Source organism: Myotis myotis, unplaced genomic scaffold (assembly GCF_014108235.1).
Source record: "Myotis myotis isolate mMyoMyo1 unplaced genomic scaffold, mMyoMyo1.p scaffold_m19_p_3, whole genome shotgun sequence".
In the NCBI taxonomy this organism is placed as follows: Eukaryota; Metazoa; Chordata; class Mammalia; order Chiroptera; family Vespertilionidae; genus Myotis; species Myotis myotis.
The window spans coordinates 212,615,010-212,634,906 of record NW_023416335.1 but is presented as its reverse complement, the minus strand read 5'-3'; the positions used below and the strand labels follow the sequence as shown (position 1 = coordinate 212,634,906).

Below are 19,897 nucleotides of genomic sequence, written 5' to 3'. Positions count from 1 at the left end.
TCCCCCCCACCCCCATCCTACCCCAGCTTCCAACCCTTGAACAACAGGAGGCGCAAGGCCCCTGGGAAAATACAATTTGCAAGGCCAGTGGACACAGAGCACGCGCCTTGGCCTTTAACAAGGATTAGAAGGAGATTCTGAATCATCTCTACATACAGTCACATGCCCTCTTCCTGTGGGGCCGCTGGTCCAGGGCTCTGTTTAAAGCTGCAGACCACTCCCCAGGCCTGTCGCTGTGGCTGCTGAGCTAGGACGCCCGCCGCCGGCTCTGCACTGGGCCCGGCCGGCTCACTGCAGGAGGTGGACAGCGGCTGCCTTGCGCATGAGCCGCTCAGTCAGGGGCGAGTTGGGCTTCAAGGCGTCCCGCTCCATCAGAAGGCTTCTGCAGACACAGAGACGGGGCTGTTGGTGGAACCTTCTAGAAGGAGGTGGGGGCCCGATGGGTCGCTCAGCCCTGAAGCAGCTCCCAGGCAGCTGGGCTGGGGCTGACGTGGTCCGAGAGCAAGAAGCCCCCCTTCCAAGGCTGCGGGAGGGGGCAGCCTCAAGTTCTGGGCAGCGGGGGCCTGGGCCTGCCTGCCCTCCGCCTCCTGGCTCCAGCCCGGTCAGAAAGGAGAACGGCACTGAGGCCTGAAGGGTTGGTAGGGGGCATCAGGTGGCAAAGGACGGTATCCGAGGCGGAGGGCACACACGTGCAAGGCCCAGGGGCCTGGGAGGCAGCCGTGTCTGGGCAACTAGCTCAGCGTGGCCGGAACGAGGAGGGGCTGTGCCCTTCAAGCTGACATGGCAACAGGGAGGACCAAGCAGCAGAGCCTGGTGTCTGCGTAACCTCAAAGCTGGGAACCGCCCCGGCCCAGGGAGGTGGGGCCGCTGAGCATCCGGACGCCCCGGGGAGACCCCGTGTGAGAGCCGTGGCCTGAGACCCCGAGGAACTCACCGGGCCAGGTTCCTGTGGGGGCCCGAGGTGCACTGCAGGGCCGCGTGGATCAGCAGCTGGCTGAAGACGTCTCTCTGCAAGGTCACGGGCAGGTCAGGCTCCCGGACGTGGGTGAGGGAGGACACCCCCCTCCGGAAGGCCACCCGCTCTCGGGACGGGTTGGGGGCGAGGAGGTAAGGATACCCCACGCTGTGGGCTCCGTCCCTCGGAGCCTGGCAGGCAGCGGGCTCACCTGCGCGTTGCTGCCCCCGATCTGGACGATGCGGTAGCGGATGGGCAGCAGGAGCTCCAGGACGCGGTCGGGGTTCCCGCGGTCGGCCTCCACCAGGGCCTGGCACAGGGGCAGCCCCACGTCGCGGGCCAGGCGGTGCTGGCAGTTCTCCCCGGGGGACCTGCCGCGAAGGTGCCGTCAGGGGCCTGCCCGTCACAGCGCAGCTCTGCCCCTGCTCAGCCCATGGCCCTGGCCCTGAGCGTACAGGCAGCTCCCTGTTGCTGGGCACCTCGCCTGGCAGAGGGGTAGGGCAAGCGGCCGTGGTGGTGACCAGCTCAAGCGGTGGCCAAGGTCACCCTCCACCAGGCCTCAGGACAGACCACAGGGGGCACATACCCCGCCCCCCGGCGAGAGCCTCCCGGTGGAGGCCAGGCCTGGCTGCATCTCCAGGACCCGCCACAGAGGCCCCGCCCCCCAGGCTCCCTCTGGCCTCCACGGTGACGGGCAGTGGCCCCACCAGTGCCAGGAACCTGCACGAGGCGCGTCGCTGTCCCACCGCCTGCCTCAGCCGCACTGTCCCCGGTTTGAACACGGGGAAACTGAGGCTCGGGAAAAAGAAGTGCTTCCGGGACTCCACCACATCCCTGGGGGAGGCTGCCCGTGTGACAGGAGGCGCTCCCACCCACCCAGGGCTGCCCACCTGGAGGACGGAGGGTGCCCACCTGGGCTCACAGCTGGGAGCAGCCCTGGAGGCATCCCCACGGCCGTGCTCACAACGGGACCCCACCCCAGCCTCCCCGCACGGAGGCGCCCGGAGCCCTGGCCCCACGTACTCGCTGGCCTCCTGCAGGGTGGTCAGCAGCTCCTGCGTGGTCTGGGCGTCCCGCGCACCCAGCGACGCCATCAGGAAGTGGGCGTCGTTGAACAGCAGGATGTGGTCGCGGCTGTGCTCCCGGGTCACGGGCAGGACATCCCGCCACCGCTCGCCCACAGACACCCCTAGGACGCGGGGAGGAAACCGCCGCAGGCGTGAGGTTCCTGGGTCCCCGCACCCGCACGTGGGGCCCTAGGACCCTGCTCCGGGAGGAAGGCCGAGGCCTTCGGCAGGCTGACCGTTCCCTTCGTTCAGTTGTAAAGTCAATCAGTGCATCCGTCAGGAAAAGCCATCGAGGGCTTCAGGGCGTCTCTAGCCCCTTTAACAAATCCCCGAACCCCCTCGTAAATGCTTCCCACACTATTGCTAGTCCGGCGCCTGATAGTAACAGGTGCTCGATAAAACCTGCCAAGTAAGCAGCCTTCTTCCGCCTTCGCCCCCATTTCTCCACCCCGGACAGTCCCTGCTTCCGACCCTCTGACCCTCTCGCCGGCACCACCCCCTCCTGTCCTCCGCCCCCCGGGGCTCCGGGGGCTCCCCTTCTCCCGGGCACCCCGTAACCAGGGATGTTGCCCTGGGCAATTCCGGACCTGGCTGTGCGTCTCCACTCTGCGTGTGAGGGATGAGCGGCCGCTGTGCCCTCGCCCTGCCCCCGACCGTTCTGGACGGTTTTGGTGACGAGGGACACAGGCCTCCCCTAGACCAGGTTGCAGGTCCCAGCCTTGCCACCGGGACAGCCAGGAGGCAGCCTCTGCAGGGGTCCGCTCCCTCCCGATCCCCAGGGCCCCTCAAGGACCTCCCCACCTCCTCACTGTTTCCTCCGCCTCCTCCCACTTCCTCAGCCTCTGGCCTCAGCTTCCCCTGGCTCAGCCCCCACGGCTCAGCCCCCACGGCTCAGCCCCCACGGCTCAGCCCCCACGGCTCAGAGGCTCCTTCTCAAAGGCGGACTGGAGCCCGGCTGGTGCGGCTCAGTGGTTGAGCACCGACCCAGGAACCGAGAGGTCACGGTTCGGCTCCCGGCAGGGGCGGATGCCCTGGTTGCAGGCTGGGTCGCCAGTGGGGGGCGTGCAGGATCGGTGATGTTTCCCTCTCATCGATGTTTCTTTCCCTCTATGCCTCGCCCCTCCCCTCTCTAAAAATCAATAAAAACATATTAAAAATAACTAAGTAAAGCAGACTCGAGCCGTCCGTCCCTGCTCAGCGGCTCCTCTGAGGCCGAGGAAGGCCAGCTCCTCACTGGCCCGTGGCTGCGGCCTCCGTGCCGGGGGCTTTGGAGGGCTGCTCTCTGCCTGGACCACCGTCCCCGTCTCTGCCTGGCAAGCCCTGCGCACCCTCCACGGCCACGTTTCACCGCCACCGGGGAGCCGCCCCCCCCCCCCCCCCAGCGGCCTGCCCGCCTGCCTGTCTCACCCCCCACTGTCCTGCTGACCCAGGGTCGGGAGGGGCCCAGGCCGGCTCTGCTGGGCCTGGGAGGAGAACCATCGGGCGCAGAGCTGGCCAGGAGCCTCCGTCGCCCCAGAGCTGGGGCCAGCCCCGCCCAGCTCCCTGTAGAGCGTGGGTGACTGTGGAGAAACCGCTTTGAGCCTCAGGGGGCTGAGGACTCTCCCTTCCCTTGTTCTAGAAAAGGCGGCAGCACCAGAGACAGGTGGCCAGGTGCCAGCTGTGCCCGCAGGCCTGGTGGGCAGGCTGTGGGGAGCGCAGGTGCCACCCTGGGCACAGGGCCCGAGGCCTGCACACGGGAGGTGGTGGGAACTGGGAGAAAGGGCCGTGGCGCCTCGTCCCAGGCTCAGGCAGCTGGGAGGCAGCACAGCCCTCGTGCCCAAGGCCGTGGCTGGCGCGGGGGGAGGGGCGTCCCAGGACCTGCAGCGGGAGGGGAGGGTGGGGACCAAGGGGGGAGCAGGGAGCCGGCACCTTCCATCTGCAGCCGGTACAGCATGGAGCAGCTGTCCACCACGTCCAGCATGGCGCCGCTGGCCCGCAGGCTGGGGAGGATCTGGAAGGCAGGGTGGGCGAGGCCTCAGCAGCTCAAGTCCCCACCCCCCTCGTCCCCTCCCTGCCCCCCACACCAGGCACAGACCTGGGGGAGCATGTGCAGACCCGGCATCCGCCACCTCCCACCCCAGCCGTGGACCCCGCTCCCGGGCCCGAGTCTGCCCGTCCGCGGTTCTAGAAGGCTGGCTGGTCTCCACCTCGCGGCCCATGGCTCTCGGCACCCTTCTGCTCTCACCACGAGCCCTGACAGCACGAAGGACCCCTTCAGGAAAAAGGCCCAAGTGTCTTCCCCGGTGCTCAGCCCCCACGCACTTGTCTGACCTCAGGCCTCTGTCCTGAGGCCCGTACTGGGCTGCCTGGAGCTGGGAGTTAGGCTTTTTATTCTCTGAGAAGCATATCCAGCCCGGCCGGCGTGGCTCAGTGGTTGAGCATCGACCTAGGAACCAGGAGGTCACAGTTTCATTCCCGGTCGGGGCATAGGCCCGGGTTGCGGGCTCCATCCCCAGTGTGGGGCGTGCAGGAGGCAGCCGATTCATGGTTCTCTCTCATCATTGGGGTCCCCCCCCCCTCTCTCTCCCTTCCTCTCTGAAATCAATAAAAAGGCATTTTTTAAAAGCACATCTAGGGCTGGGAGAGGTGTGGGGAGTTAGTGCTCAGGGAGCACTGGGGGCGAGTTGAGAAGATGAAGCTCTGGGACAGTGGTGGGCCAGATGCACACCAATGCGAACGGACTCGATGCCACAGACCTGGACACCTAAAGCTGGTCAAAATGGCCGGTTTTAGATTCCGGACATTTTCCCACAATAAAAAATTCCTATTGGATCAATGGAGAAGAGCCTGGGATTTCAGAGACCACCAAGGTGTAATTCCACCAATGCCCGCAAGGGGGCACTGCCGACCCACCGTCTTCATCCCGCCACGCGTTCCCCTCCAGCGGTTGGCTGTTTCCGGCCGGGGCAGCCGTGATGGGCTCAAAGGTCTAGAGACTACAAGCCAAATTGCCGCAATAAACCGAACCGTGTGCAAACAGGGACTTACGTGGTCGTCGTAAATGGTCAGCGCGGCCTCATACTCGCCCTGGAAAAGCGAAGTTCCCGTGGTTACTGCTGAGAGGGCGAGGTGTGATCGGAGGAATGAACGGGGAACGCGCCACGAGGGCCCCCGCGCTACGGAGGGCTGGGTGCGCCTGGTGCGGACCTGGGGGTGGGAGCCTCGGCCGTCTCTGCCCTGGCCTGCGCTTCCGGTCACAGGAGACGGACGCGGCCTCGCTGCTAAGGGGACGCTTGTCACAGCACATTCTTCCTACAAGCGCTTGTCCACCTGCGGCCAGCTCCCTCCTGGACCCCCTCGTCTCCTCTCTGAGCTCCTCCCTGCACACACGGCTGCGATCACCGCTCCTCTGGGCAGCGTGTCACCGCGGTCTCCGTGTCCCTGCACGGTCCGTCTCCCCAGCACTCCTCCTCGGGCACTTAGGGGGCGTCCACAGTCTCTCTGAGAAGCAGCTTAGAGTGGAGCCAGTGGCAGAACCAGATGGGACCAGGCGTCCCCCCACCTGGCTCCCCTGGGGCAACGCATCGGGAGCGTCCTGGGCTCAGCAGGTCACCCAGCAAAAGGAACATTTGGTCTGAGGTGTGGCCGCAGGCTGCACACGACACGGCTGGTCTCCAAGTGCAGGCGGTGCCGGTGCCGGAGGTGGTTCAGGCCCGAAAAGCTATCAAAACCACGCAGCCTCTCCCACATCGGGACACCCCTTAAAGGCGCGCGCACAGCCCGGCCGGCCTGGCTCGGTAGGGAGGGATCGGCCCGTGGACCGAAGGGTCTCGGGTTCAATTCCCGTCCAGAGCGTGTACCTCGGTTGCGGGCTCGATCCCCGGCCCCGGTCAGGGTGCAAATGGAAGGTGCAAATCGAGGTGTCTCTCTCACATCAATGTGTCTCTCCCCCCTCCTTCCTCCCTTCCACTCTCAAAAAAAAAAAAAAAAAAAAAAAAAAAAACCAATGGGGAAAATATCCTCGGGTGAGGATAATAAATAAATGTGCGAACACACAGTACGGCTCCGCGGGACGTGAGGGCAGCGAAGGGCGGAAAAGCGTGTCTCTCTCCGGCCAGCTTCACGGGAAACACGCCAGGCGTCTTACCTTTTCAATCAGATACAAAGCCCAGTGCCAGTAGTTGTGACAAGCAAGCATGTCCGAGCCCTGGGGGGAGGAGAGAGTCGGAAACACTCCACAGCCCCTGGGAGAAAGGCCCGGATGTTGGCTTCTGTGGGCCCCACGCCCTGGAGTGTGGGGACACTTCCCGGGCACCCCTCAGAGGCCGGTCTGAGCCCGCGCTCCCACGCCGCCTCCTTCAGCGCCAGGGACGGCGGGTCGATGCCTGCGCTTGCTGAGGAGCCTGAGGCTGGGGAGCCGGCCACGGGTCAGCCCGAGCGAGGGAGCAGAGAAGCAGGGGTCACTCAGCTCCTCACCCACCTGCCTTGTGTGTGGGGTGAAGTGACCAGGAAATCACCCAGCACAGGGCCCACCGTGTCCACCTGCACAGGGCCCACCGTGTCCACCTGCACAGGGCCCACCGTGTCCACCCAGCACAGGGCCCACCGTGTCCACCCAGCACAGGGCCCACCGTGTCCACCCAGCACTGGGTCCACCGTGTCCACCTGTGCAAGGCCCACCGTGTCCACCTGCGCAGGGCCCACCGTGTCCACCCTGTGCAGGGCCCACCGTGTCCACCTGTGCAGGGCACCTGACGAAGCTGCCAGGGCCAGGAAGCTGGGGAACTCCTGCAGGGATTGGTGAGCCCCCAGCAGGGGGGGCAGGAGGACGCCTGGATGCCAGCCCTTCCTTCTACCGCCTGCCATGCAGCCGCCTGCTCCTCGCGGGCACCACCTCCGTCCCCTGGAAAGGGCCTGGCAGCCCCTCCATGGCCCCTGGCCTCTCTGCACCTGTGCTGAGGATGCAAGCTGCCGCCCCCTCTCCATCCCTGGGGTTTCAGAGACAACCGAGATGTGTAATTGCATCAGTTACCAATTGGTGTCTCTGCTCAGGCTGGCCCTTGGCTGGGGTACCGCCCCGCTGCCCCTCCTTCACCTGCAAACTCCTACACATCCTTCATCACCCAGCTCAAAGGCTGCCTTCACCAGGAAGCCTTCCCCGATCACTTCCCCTCAAGCCCAGTTCGGTCAGATGCCTCCCTGGGTGCTCACTCCCCCATGGGCCCTGGCCTGGGTGGCCCGTGGGCTGCCAGGAGCCTGCTCACTGCGCTTGACCAGGTCTTCTGAGGACCGAGAAGTCCAGGCTGGGCTCTCAGCGGGGTCCCCAGGGCCAGCACACAGCCGGGGACAGTGGCTGGAGGAGGAAAGCGCATCCCAGGCCACACTGTCCATTCCAGAGCTGCCCGGCCAGGCTGGAGGCCGCCAGCAGACACGGCAGGGGACAGGTGCAGACAGCAGGTGACGCGAGCCGGGCGGGAGTCGACCCCGGGAGCCTGCGCTGCCTCATCTTATATGTTTGGAACCAACACCCAAGGGAGCTCGCGTGGGCCAGGGCTTCAGAGCTGTCACCGTAGCAGGTGTAAGAGGAGGACCCCGAGGCTCCGAGGGTCACGTTCACGACCAGGACAGAGCCAGGTCAGCAAAAGCCGGGTCCCGGGAGACATGTGCACGGAAGGAGCTGAACGCCCCGGACGGGCCCCTCCATCCCCCGCCTCCCTCCGTTCTGCCGGGACAAGCCCTGGCCCAGCCGGGAGGGGCTGCGCGCTGCTCCCCCACCCCCAGACCCAGGGCTCCCCGGAACCAGCAGTCAGTATCTGCGTGGGGAGCCCGAGGCAGGTCCCACAGGGGCCCCCCAGGCTCTCCTGTCCCCGGAGCTGGGGGACCCTTCGGAAGACCTGTCACCATCTGCCTGCCGCCCGCACCGCTGCCGAGAAGCCCGGGGTCGCTCCCTGTCATCACCGAAGCCCCTGACGGACGGGGGGCCACACCAGGAAACCACCCTCCGTCGGAAACGCCCGACCTCGGATGCATGTATCCCACGCACTGACCCACGGCCCCCCGGCTCAGCGCGACCCACCCTAAAGGTGCTCGGGGACCGCCTCAGCCCGCGCTCGGGCGACCACCGACACGAGCCTGTTCTCCGATCAAGTGCCCAGCGTCTCATGAGCTTTATCACGCGTATCTCAGTGGGTGAGCGCCAGCCGCAGGCCCAGGGTCCGGGGTTCCATTCAGGGCCAAGGGCATCTACCTCAGCTGCAGGCTCGACCTCGGCCCTGGTCGGGCGCGTGTGGAGGGCAACTCATCGATGTCTTTCTCCCATCGATGTCTCTCTCTCTGTCTCTCCCCCTCCCTTCCACTCTCTCTAAAAATTGATGGAAAAATATCCTCAGGGAGGATTAACAACGAAAATAAAGCAATAAGGCTCCATGGCCCCATAGAAACGCACACCCTAATTCTAATCCTGGGGAGTGAGGGCCACCTGTCCTTCCCACAGGCACGTCCCAGGCTGGGAGCCGCCACGGACGCAGCCCCTGTGCCCGGTTCCTGGTGCTTCCGCGGTTTGCGCCGTCACTGAGGGCCCGCCGCTCGGTCCAGCCCGGGCAGAGACCCTCTGTCCTGGCCAGCGGCGCCCTGGGGAACCCACACGGCAAAGAGAAGGGCAGGGCAGCCACCGCACCTGGACAGGTGGCCAGGCTGTGCCAGACGCAAGCCCAGGACGACAGGTGCACATGGAGGGCAACCTCTGAGCCACCACAGCCAGGACGCCAGGAGGGGGCAGGGAGGTCCAGCCCTGCCCCACAGGACGCCCGCCCCCAGGCCAGCCCTGCAGACACTCCCTCGCCCTCACCTACGTCCTGCGGCCCGGCGCTCCCTGAGCCCACCCCTGGGTGCCATGCGGAGCCCTCACGGTTCCCGCCCATGCCAGGCTCCTTTCCCCGGGCACTTCCTGTCCATTCCTTTCACCCCGAATGACTCAGGCCAGGACCGACTCTAGAGTCACCTGCAAGACACTGGCCCAGGGGACACTGTGGCTGGACAGAAACGCCTCCCCAAACATGAGTTCCCGTGACCAAGCTACACCTGTCACTTCTGTCCACGACCCGTCCGGGCAGGTGACTGCGGCCCGATGCCTACCTTCCAGTGGGCTTCCGAGTGCTGCATGAAGTCCAGCCCGGCCTTGACCTCCGCCTTCATCTCGTGAATGTGGGCCACGGTGTGCACCGACCACGCGTCCGTGGGGGTCACAGACAACGCCTGGGGGGCAGGAAAGACGGGCGGATCAGTCAGGCTGTGGCTCGAGTTCTGCACACGCGGCCTGAGCTGGAGGCCGGACATCAGGTGGGGCCGGCGTGGGGACTGGGCTCAGCCTCAAACAAGAATGGCCCGAAGGCCAGGCCTGCTGACCCCCTGCAGGATCCCAAGGGCTGTCACACCCATTTCACAGATGGGACTGAGGCTGGCCCGGGACCACCCAGCCGTCTTCTCCCCGCCAGGGCGCGCCTGAAGGAAGGGCTGGCCGCGGGACCCTGCCCCCCAGCCCCCAGCCCCCCAGCCAGGGCCACCAGAGCAGCCTCCGCTCCAACTGTGGCTCATCTCCCGGAGTGACATTAGTGACAGTAGTGAGGTCCGAGGTGGGAGCACCCGCATTTCCATACACTCCCGGCCTCCCAAGCTCTGGCTCCCGCAGGGTCAGGCGGGCTCTGGAGGCAGACAGAGCGGTGCCAGGGCCGCCCTCCATGCCACCGGAGCGAGGGGCAGCCTCCCTGGCCTCGCTCGCCTTCCTCGCCTATGGAGGTAGTTTGTGCTTCGTGGCTCCGTGGGCCAAACCGTGGGAGGCGCTGGTGACCGGTGGCAGCTGCTGTTACCACGAGCCCTTCACCCCCGAATCCTCAAGGAAATGGGCACAGAGGGGGAACCTGGCCAGGGTCACCCACGAGCGGGTCCTCGTGCCCTGCCCCACGGACGCCAGCCCTGAGGCCGGCACCTCGGGGAGCCACCCACCTCTTTGGCGAGCTTCTCTGCCTGGTCGTAGAGGTTGGTTTCCATCAGCCCGAACGAGTAGATGCCTTTCACGTAGCTGAAGAGAGAGCGAAAGTCCTTTTTAAAAAGGGGACCAGCACCGTTCAACCCTCAGCACGACCTGCGCGGGCCGATGTGCCCCCACACACCCGTGTGCACACATGTCCTAGCGCGGAGTCAGGTGTGTGCACACGTGTCCTAGCACGGAGTCGGGTGTGTGCACACGTGTTCTAGCGCGGAGTCGGGTGTGTGCGGATGTGGTCACGCCAGGAGGTGGGTCCCAAATCCGGTGGCTGGTGCCCTGATGGCACGCGAAAGGAGAGCGAAGCTCGACACAGACACACACAGGACAGACCCGCGTGAGGACCGGGCAGGGACGGGTAGCACAGCCGTGAGCCGGGGACCCTCCCCTAGAGCCTTCGACGGGCCCCCGGCCCCTGGATTTCGGACCGCGGCCTCCGTAGCGGAGAGAGAATGAATCTGTGGTTTTAAGCCTCCCAGCCTGTGGCCGCGGTTCTGGCAGCGCCAGGAGCTGGTCCACTGGCCCGGTGCCAGGCACTACGCCGCGTGCGGGGTCCCAGCGAGCGGATGCCCTGGCTGGGGAGAGGCGGCGTGACCTTTATCATCTGCGTGACGGCTCCCAACCCAACCCCTGTCTCCGTGCTGGACCCTCTGCAATTCACATCCCACCTCCCAGGATGCCAAGGTCCCCACGGGGGCGGCAAGGGCCTTTTCCCTCCTGCCCGCGGGGGCTGCCCGAGAGGAGGGACAGCTCAGGGACAGCCCCGGGAGCCATGGTGACCGCGGGCTGTCAGCAGCTTCTCCCCAGACCCCAGCTCCTGGAGGCGGGGCCCCGTCTGTCCAACTGGCTCTCGCCCGGGCCCCGCCGAGCACGGGCTGGGCGACACAGCGCTGACTAACCGTGCCTTCCTCGCCCCGTCACCGCTGGCACCCAGCTCCCCACCGAGCTCCCCACCGAGCTCCCCACCGAGCTCCCGCACGCTTCCTGCGCTTCTGCGGGATTCCGCGGGGGCGAGAGAGAACCACGGAGCTTCTGTCTGCGACTCGGGTGTGGTCGTGTCTCCGTGGACAGGGGGACTCCGGCTTTACTCTCCATGGAAGCAGCGTTCTGGAGCCCTGGCTTCCGACTTTGCCTTTAAATATTCACGGGCTCTTCTTGGGGTCCTGTCACCGCGACAGCTGAGCGCGCACGGGATGCTCACGGCCGGCAGCCTCTACCGGCTCCGCGACAGTTACGCTGATGTCATCTCGGCAGGGCCACGGTGCGTCGTCGGGTCAGAGGCGATCTAGGTGCTGCTGTGACGGTCGTGCTTGTACGCGGCTGACATGTAAATCAGCAGATGACGCTCCATGGGTGGGTGTGGGTGGGCCTCGCCGCATCAGGCGAAGGTTTTCGAGCCGAGTCTGACCTCCCAGGGAGGAAGGAAGCGGCCTCCCCAGAAACGGCGACCCAGCACGCTCCCTGACTTTCCCGACTGCGCAGTCCTGCGGCCTGGGACTCGCCAGCCGCCAAGAGTGGAGCCAAGGCCGTACAATCCACGTCTCTACACGTACGCAGACACGGAGGCTGACGTTTGCATACCCGTGTAAGCACCATGAATACAGGTGCACACGTGGTACTGGTTCTGTTTCTCTGGAGAACCCTCACTCACACGGCTCTTCAGTCCATTCATCTGTTTGACCTTCACCACAATCCTCTGGTTAAGGGGCGACGAAGCCCTGGCCGGTGTGGCCCATGGTTAGGGTGTTGGCCTGCGCACCAAAGGGCCGCAGGTTCAATTCCCAGTCAAGGGCATGGACCTGCCTGGCAGGCTCGATCCCCAGCCCCGGTTGGGACACATGCAGGAGGCAACCAAACAATCGACGTCTCTCACCTCTCTCTCTCTCCCTCTCTCTCTCTCTCTCCTTCCCTTCCACTCTCTCTAAAAATCAATGGAAAAATGTGCTCGGGTGAGGATTAACAAACACAACAGCAAGAAGCTGCAATGGAGGCGACCCTGTGCGGTGTCACTCGGGCTGTTCACAGGTCCACCTACCCCTCCGCCCCCACCTCTCCCCTCCGAGCCACAGCAGAGCTGCGCTTGCTGGGTTCCTGGGAGGGTGGCCGGCTCTGGCCAATGACTCCGGGCCAGTGGTCCCCACCCTTTTTAGGCCACGCCCCACTTGAGCATCTCTAACTCCTGATGCTCCCTCTCCGTGACCTAGAATTCTTATTCTTCAAAAAGTGACCCCTATGCACGTGGAGGAAGCCTGAAAGGCCATTCACTTGGTCTAAACAAGCTTCCAAAGAACATGGCGTCCATGAGAGAGAAAAATAAAAGAACAAAAGGGCATTTCACTAAGGAATCACTAAGAAATTGTTGAGATAATAATAATATGAGGTGATGTGAAAAAACATCAAATAAAGTTTCAAAACGTATAATAGAGAACTGATATGCAGAAATACGTCACAATATATATTTATAGGCTGCATAGGAGGCCCCTAGAACCATAAGAAATGCACAAAACTCATTGTTAATAACTCATCCTCAAACTGCCCCCTTAACAACCAAACTGCCGCCCGTGGGGTGTGGGCCCCAGTGGGCCCCGCTGCTCTGAGCGCGTCGGCACCCTCATGAGTCCCTCAGGAGAGCTCCTTCTGCTCTTGGTGTGTCCGAGAGCAGGTGCTCCACCACCCGGAGTCCCAGAGGGTGGCCCCGCAGGGCACAGCGCCAGCCGCCTGGGACGGGCGGGGGCATGATGAGCAGAGACCTCGCTGTGGTCGCCCTGGAGGACCAGGTCTGCAGCAGGCTCATTGCCACGGCCAACTCCCCTGTGCTGACTGCGCAATGTGCCGCCTCACTCCCGGGTGGCGAGACGGCGGGTGAGGAAACCAGAAGAGCCACCGTGGCCTCACCTTGGGGGGAGGGCCAGGAGCCTGGCCCCAGCTCAGGGCAGGGGAGGGAGACTCGGCAGGAAATGATGTGGTTGCCAACGCACCTGCTCAGGGGGACGCCGGGTGTCCAGAAGGGGTAGACTCGGGCCGCAGAATCGCGCATCTGCTCCTGGTAGCCCAGGTAGAAGTAGGCGTCGTGGGAGAACTTGAGGGCCAGCATGTCGGTAGGGTGGTCCCGGAGAATCTGCTCCCACAGCTCGCAGGCTCCGGGGAAGTTCCTGGGAGGAGAGCGCGGGTTCTCAGCGACAGGGACACAGCCCACCTGCAGGGGGGAGCATCGCTTCCTGCCAGCTCCGCAGTCTGCCCCGCACTGGCCACACACACGCACACACATACATGCACATGCGCGTGCACATGTGTGCACACACATACACACGTGCACGCACACGCGGCAGGTCTTTCAATGACATCGTTCTGTTCAATGTTCTTTTAAAGAAATTTTTTTATGATTTCAGAGGGAGGGAGGGAGAGAAACATCAATAATGAGAATCACTGATCGGCTGCCTCCTGCGCGCCCCACACTGGGGATCGAGCCCACAACCCGGGCCTGTGCCCTGACTAGGAATCGAACCGTGACCTCGTGGTTCATAGGCTGACACTCAGCCACGGAGCCACGTGGCAGGGCTGGTGTCCTAGTAACACGGACAGGATGCTGTGGGAAGGTGGCGCTTGTCTATCAAGACGCCTGCGGTGAAATTGGCTTTTGTTACGTGTCCCTTTGTTTAAAGTCACGGAACGTACCACTGACATTAGCGAGGACTCAACTGTACGCATAGACGTATCTATGTCGGCTTGTGGCTCATAGAATCGATCACCCAGTGGGTGGTTGTTCTCCTGAATTCAAACCAGATGGGAGCACTGGCTTAACAAGCGGCCCCAAGCAATGTCCGTGGAGACCAGGAACCGGCGTGAGAGGCCTGGAGGCAGAAGCCCAGCCAGCGCTAAGCCCCGGCACTGACCCCCCAGGGGCCCGGGCAGCCTTCCTCTGTCCGCGGGCACTGACCCCCCAGGGAGCCAGGGCAGCCTTTCTCTGTCGCTTCCAGAACCTGCACAGCAGCTCAGGTGGCATCGCTCTGTGGGCATCTCCCCGGCCTGAGCAGACCAGGCCGCCCAGACACGGGCTCCGGCTCCGACGCCACTGGCAGGGGCAGTGGTGGGGAGAGCAGGTGTTGTGGGCAGATGCTCGAAGGGCGGGTAGGCAAAGGGGGAAGGTTTCTCTTCTATCTCTTATTTGTTTCTCTAATGTGGTCCTATTATTTTTGTAAGAAAATAATAACCAATTTATTGAATGAAACAGTGAGCTGCTTTGAAAGCCCTACGGGGACCCTGGCCAGCTCCTCCCTCCTTCACGGTCCCCGGGACAGGGCAGCGGGCAGCAGGTGAGTGTTGATCAGAGGCTGGGAGGCGGGGGCAATCACCCCGGGCCCCCTCCCGAGGGGCACTGGGCGGCCTGTGGCGCCGCCCCCAGGCCTCGGAGCGCCAGCCCCAGCCCCAGCCCCAGCCGGGTCGCTCCTCACCCCTTGGCGAAGGCCTCCACCGCAGACACGTGCAGCCGCTCCCTCGGCGTCAGCGGCTGGGCTTTGGACATCTCCACCATGTTCCTCACCGCCAGCGCCAGCTCTCGGTCCAGCCGCACGGAGCTCCCGGTGCCAATCAGCACCAGGCCGTTGGCGATGGCGTGGCCCATGGCTGGTGAAAGGTGGGGGGCAGCTGGTGATTCGCATGGCCCGCCCCGCCCTGCCCCACATGTGAAATGAGCAGCCCACGTCCCAGGAGGGGCAAGCGGGCGCAGGTGGGCAGTGCGCTGTGCCCCCACCAGAGTGCAGAGCTCAGCCGGGCCCTCACCCCCTCCTGCAGGCCACACCCTGAAAGCATCCTGCACCCCACAAACATCTGCCTCACGAGGGCAACTGGGGAGTGCGTGTCTGGAGCACCCCCTCACCAGCTGAAACTTTTTAAAAATTTAATCCTCAGCTGAGAATATTTTTCCCATTGATTTTCAGACAGAGTGGAGGGAGAGAGGGAGGGGAGAGAGAGAGACATCGGGGTGAGGGAGACACAGTGATTGGATGCCTCCTGCACGCTCCCTGACTGGGCTGGGGGCTGAACCCACAATCAAGGTATGCACCCTTGACCGGGAATGGAACCAGAAAGCCTTTGGTCCGCAGGCCGACGCTCTAACCACTGAGCAGACCAGCCAGGGCAGCGGAACCCCTCTTTCTCCAAACCTCGTTCTCATCTGAGAAATGGGATCAGTGTCTTTTTTGGAGAATGGGCGTCCAATTAGGGGGAAAGGTGCCTTCTCCAGACCCGGCATCGCCATGGGAGCAGCTGGTATTCCAACCACAACACAACACTGACTGGCCCCTCCCACCCCCTCCGTGCAAATGCCCGGCCGGGCACTGCCAGCCGCGACCCGGGGCCCAGCCCAGGGAGCGTCACTCACCGAAGGTCGGGTCTGCCGCCTTCAGCTTTGCCAGGCAGCCCTCGATGCCCCCGAGAGCCGCGTCGTTGGTCCACGTCACGTACTGAAACACAAGCACAGCGAGCCGTCGCGGGGCGGCGCTCCCGCTGGTGAGGGCGCGGCCCGCAGCCAGGCCTGTGCTCCTTCCTGGAACACGGGTGTTTTCTGGGCTCAAGGAAAGCAGGACTGGGTTGCTCTCAGCGAAGAGACTGAACACACGCACCTCGAGGCACGTTCTCTGGGGTTTCCAAAACCCCCACAGCCTCTAAAGCAGCGGTTCTCAACCTGTGGGTGGCGACCCCTTTGGGGGGTCGAAGGACCCTTTCACAGGGGTCGCCTAAGACCATCGGAAAACACATATATAATTACATATTGTTTTTGTGATTAATCACTATGCTTTCATTATGTCCGATTTGTGACCATGAAAATACATCCTGCATATCAGATATTTACATGACGATTCATAACAGTAGCAACATGACAGTGATGAAGTAGCCACGACAATAATTTTGTGGTTGGGGGTCACCACAACATGAGGAGCTGTATTGAAGGGTCGCGGCATTAGGAAGGTTGAGAACCACTGCTCTAGAGGAAGTCTGCCCGTGTCACCTGCCCCTACTCAGCGTCAGCCCTCGAGGGGCCGCCATAGGGCACCCCAGTGGGAGTCTTCTCCGCCTCGTTCACACCTTTTAAGAAGAACGTACAGTAGCCCTAGTCGGTGTGGCTCAGCGGATAGAGCGTGGGCCTGAAGACCGAAGGGTCCCAGGTTCAATTCTGGTCAAGAGTGCGTACCTCGGCTGCAGGCTCCTCCCTGGCCCCAGCCCTGGTTGGGGCCTCTGCAGGAGGCAACCAATCGATGTGTTTCTCTCACATCGGTGTTTCTCTCTGTCTTTCCCTCTCTCTTCTACTCTCTCTAAAAAAAGATCAATGGAAAAATATCCTCGGGTGAAGATTATACAATAAAAATAAATAAATAATAAAATACTTTTTAAAAGAAGAAAAACCATAGTAAATATGTATTATGAAAAGTCAGGCTGAGCCCTGGCTGGTGTGGCTCAGTGGTTGGACATTGTCCCATGCACTGAAAAGTCACCAGTTTGATTCCCAGTCAGGTCACATGCCCAGATTGTGGGTTCGATCCCTGGTTGGGGTGCATATGGGAGGCAACTGAATGATGTTTCTCTCTCACATGGATGTCTCTCTCCCTCTCCCTTTCTCTCTAAAATCAAGAATCCTATATAATAAAAGGCTAATATTCAAATTGTTCCCTCACCCGGAGCTCAACGAGGGGGCGGGGCCAGCCAACCACCTGAGGCCCCTCCCCCAGATAGCCCCACCCTCGGTCACCCCCCACCCCGTCAGGGGTGGGGCCAGCCTGCAACCTCCTGCGGCCCCTCCCCCTGACCGGCCCAATCACCCCCATCCGGGATGGCCGGCCAGACCCCACCCGTGCATGAATTCATGCACCGGGCCTCTAGTACTTTTTAAGAAGTGCTATGAAGCATGTCTGGGTCCCCATGAAGCCCTGCTCTCCCCAAGTTTCCCAGGAGACCTGGCTAGGAAGGATCCATGGGCTTCACTGTTCATAAAGCCAGGAGCACTGATGATGACATAAGGCCCCGAGAGTGCGAGTCCCTCACCTGCACACGGCCATCCCCCACTCCACCTGGAGGCCCAGCGAGGACCCCGGTCAGGATGCACGTGTAAGCGAGCCGTTAGAGGGGAGCTCAGAGCACCCTGGACACGGTGGAAGTAGCCTTCACACCGTGGCAGGAATGGACGAAGCTGTGAGATGAGCCCAGCAATGTAACAAGGAAAAACTAATTGAAAGCATTCACCAGCCGGCTGGCCTGGCTCAGTGGCTGAGCGTCGACCTATGAACCGGGAGGTCACGGTTCGATTCCGTCAAGAGCACAGGCCGGGTGACCGGCTCCATCCCCAGTGGGGGGCGTGCAGGAGGCAGCCGATCCATGATTCTCTCTCATTCAAGTTTCTATCCCTCTCTCCCTCTCCCTTCCTCTCTGAAGTCAATTAAAATATCTTTTAAAAAAGCATCCACCAATTTCTGAAACCTGGCCCTTTACGGAGGGGGCTGCGCCCTCGGGGGCATCACCTGGGTCAGGGTGGCATCGAACAGCTTGCAGGCCTCGTTGCTGGGGGTGGAGAGCGGGAGACCGGCGTCCTTCCACGCCTGCACACAGAGGGCATGCCAGTCAGGGCCTGTTCCACGCGGTCCTCGGAACAGGAACACACGCCCCCCCTAGCGCGGACCTCCCAGGCCCGGGGTCTGCAGGTGTGGGTCCCCGGAGGGCCCGGCGTGGACTCCCCGACTTCCCAGCTGGCGCGGGGCAGAGGTCCCCGCGGCCCCTAAAGGACGGTGCCCGCTGGGAGGTCCTTGCTGGCCCGCGGCGAATGGGCTCCAGGATGCGGGGGTGACCGGGAAGCGTCCTGGGCGCAGCGGAGGTCTGGGCTGGGGTGCCAGGCGGGGCGGGGTGAGGTGCGCCCGGCCTGCGCGCCCCCGGACAGCCCTTCAGCCCCGCAGATGGGACGGCCCGGCCGCCCGCAGCGCTGTCCGTGGCAAGTCCGAGGCCATGGGCACCGTTCACTGTAGCTGCCGCCCTGCCCTCGGTGTCCGCCGGGGACGCACAGGCCGGCCACTCCCCCGGGCGGGGACATGTCCTCTACTCCTCGCCAAGTGGAGCACCGCGTCCCCTGCTCCTCGGGACCCCTCCTTCCTCATCTGCAAAAGGAGCTGGTCCCCCGCCAGGCGCCCCGCGGTGCCACGCGGGGCTGGTGCTTTCTGGGAGGCTCCGGGGTCCCCACCCCGTTCCCTCGAGGGGGGGGCTTGGGGGGGGCGCGGTCCTCCGGGCCCTGTCGTGAGCCCCGGGGTCCTCCCCGCTGTACCTGGCAGTCGCGCAGCGGGGTGGACACAGCCATGGTGCGCGCTCCGTTCGGGGTGCCTGCGGGGTGCGGGGTGCGGGTCCGGCTCTGCGCGTGGCCTTCCGGGTGGGGGCGGGGCGCGGAGGGGCGGGGCGCGGCGCCGTGCTCCCCGCTGGCTCACTGGTCCGCTGGGGACGAAGCCGGACAGCGCCCCGCCTCACCCGGGGGAGGCGCGCGGGTCCGCGGGTCCGCCTCCGCCTCGGGGCTGCGGGCGCCAGGCCGGCTCCAGGGCTCACTCTGGTGTCCTCCAGCCGGTCTCGCCCCCCCAACTCCCGCTCCCCACCACCACCGAAGGGCCCCTCCCTGCTGGGGACCCCCTGGCCCAGGCGACTGCCGAGCCCCTGGGGGCAGAGGAGCCCTGGGCAGTTGTCACTGAAGCGCCTCGTAGTTCCACTAGGAAGCCAGGCGCGCACAGAGGTCTTTTTGGCCAACATCCCAGGCGACTTATCCTCCAGTGTCCGTCCATCCCGCTCCCTCTCGAGGACTTGCAGCCTGAGCTCCGCCCTCAGCCCCAAACCTCTAGCCACCGCCCCCCATCTCCGAATTTAATCGACCCCCCCCCCCCTCCCCAGGGCGCAGGAGGCAAGGGGTGAGCAGCTCAGGGCAGGTTAAAATGTTGATATTTTTGTTCACTATGATTTTTTTGCCTTAATTTTTGATTTTCAAAAATATTGCATTAATGTATTACTTGTCTCATGTAAGAGATGAAATTATAAAACTCTTAGGAGAAAACCGAGGGGTAAACCCTTGTGATGTTGGATCAGACAGTGGGTTTCTTAGATACGACACCAAAGGACAAGCAACAAAAGAAAACAGAAAAATTGGATTTCACCAAAATTAGAAAAACCTTCTTGCATCAAGGGACGTCATCAAGGAAGTGAAAAGACAACTGTGGGACAGGAGAGAACCCTGCAGATCACAGACGGCCAAGAATCCAGTGTCCAGGGCACACGAGGAATTCTCACCACGCAACAGCAAACGCAAACCTCCCAGCTTGAAATTAAGCAAAGCATGTGAGGAGACAGACATTCTCCAAAGAAAACCTAGAAATGGCCAGTGAGCACTGAAAAGCTGCCCCTCTGCCCTGGCGTGTGTGGCTCCGTCGGTTGGAGCAGAGTCCGGTACATGGAAAGGCCTCGGGTTTGGTTCCGGTTAGGGCACATGCCCAGGTTGCAGGTTCCATCCCTGGTCAGGCACCTGACTGATGTTTCTCCCCCTCCCCCTCCTCCATCCTTCCCCCTCCCCCTCCCTCCCCCTCCCCCTCCCTCCCTCTCTGTAAAATCAATGGAAACATATCCTCAGGTGAAGATTAAAAAAAAATGCTCAACATTATTAGTCAACAGGGAAATGCAGATCACAATCACAATGAAATGCCACTTCCCATCGGGTAGGTTGACCAGGAAAAACAGGTAAATCGGCTGCTGGCAAGGGCCCGGAGAAACCGAAACCTCATGCCCGGCTGGGGGAGTGTGAGGGGAGCGCCTGCCATGGGGACCGGTTTCCTGGCAGGGTGACAG

At 63.1% G+C, this 19,897-nt stretch overlaps 1 protein-coding gene across 2 annotated transcripts; it reads right to left on the bottom strand.

Annotated features, from left to right (window-relative positions):
- Nucleotides 1-27: 27 nt before the first annotated feature.
- Nucleotides 28-18,451, bottom strand: TTC38 (tetratricopeptide repeat domain 38). 2 transcript variants are annotated; one of them, XM_036301104.1, is made up of 14 exons: nucleotides 18,345-18,451; nucleotides 17,554-17,631; nucleotides 15,423-15,504; nucleotides 14,494-14,665; nucleotides 13,021-13,194; nucleotides 10,003-10,078; nucleotides 9,136-9,255; nucleotides 6,149-6,208; nucleotides 5,050-5,088; nucleotides 3,931-4,012; nucleotides 1,979-2,144; nucleotides 1,167-1,326; nucleotides 935-1,008; nucleotides 28-382 (listed from the first exon to the last, which is right to left on the bottom strand). In XM_036301104.1, the coding sequence occupies exons 1-14, from the start codon at nucleotides 18,375-18,377 to the stop codon at nucleotides 289-291; spliced, it is 1,410 nt and encodes a 469-aa protein (XP_036156997.1). In that variant the 5' UTR covers nucleotides 18,378-18,451; the 3' UTR covers nucleotides 28-288. The 2 variants fall into 2 exon arrangements, with proteins under 2 accessions (XP_036156997.1, XP_036156998.1); XM_036301105.1 differs by lacking the exon at nucleotides 6,149-6,208.
- Between the last annotated feature and the right edge of the window lie 1,446 nt (nucleotides 18,452-19,897).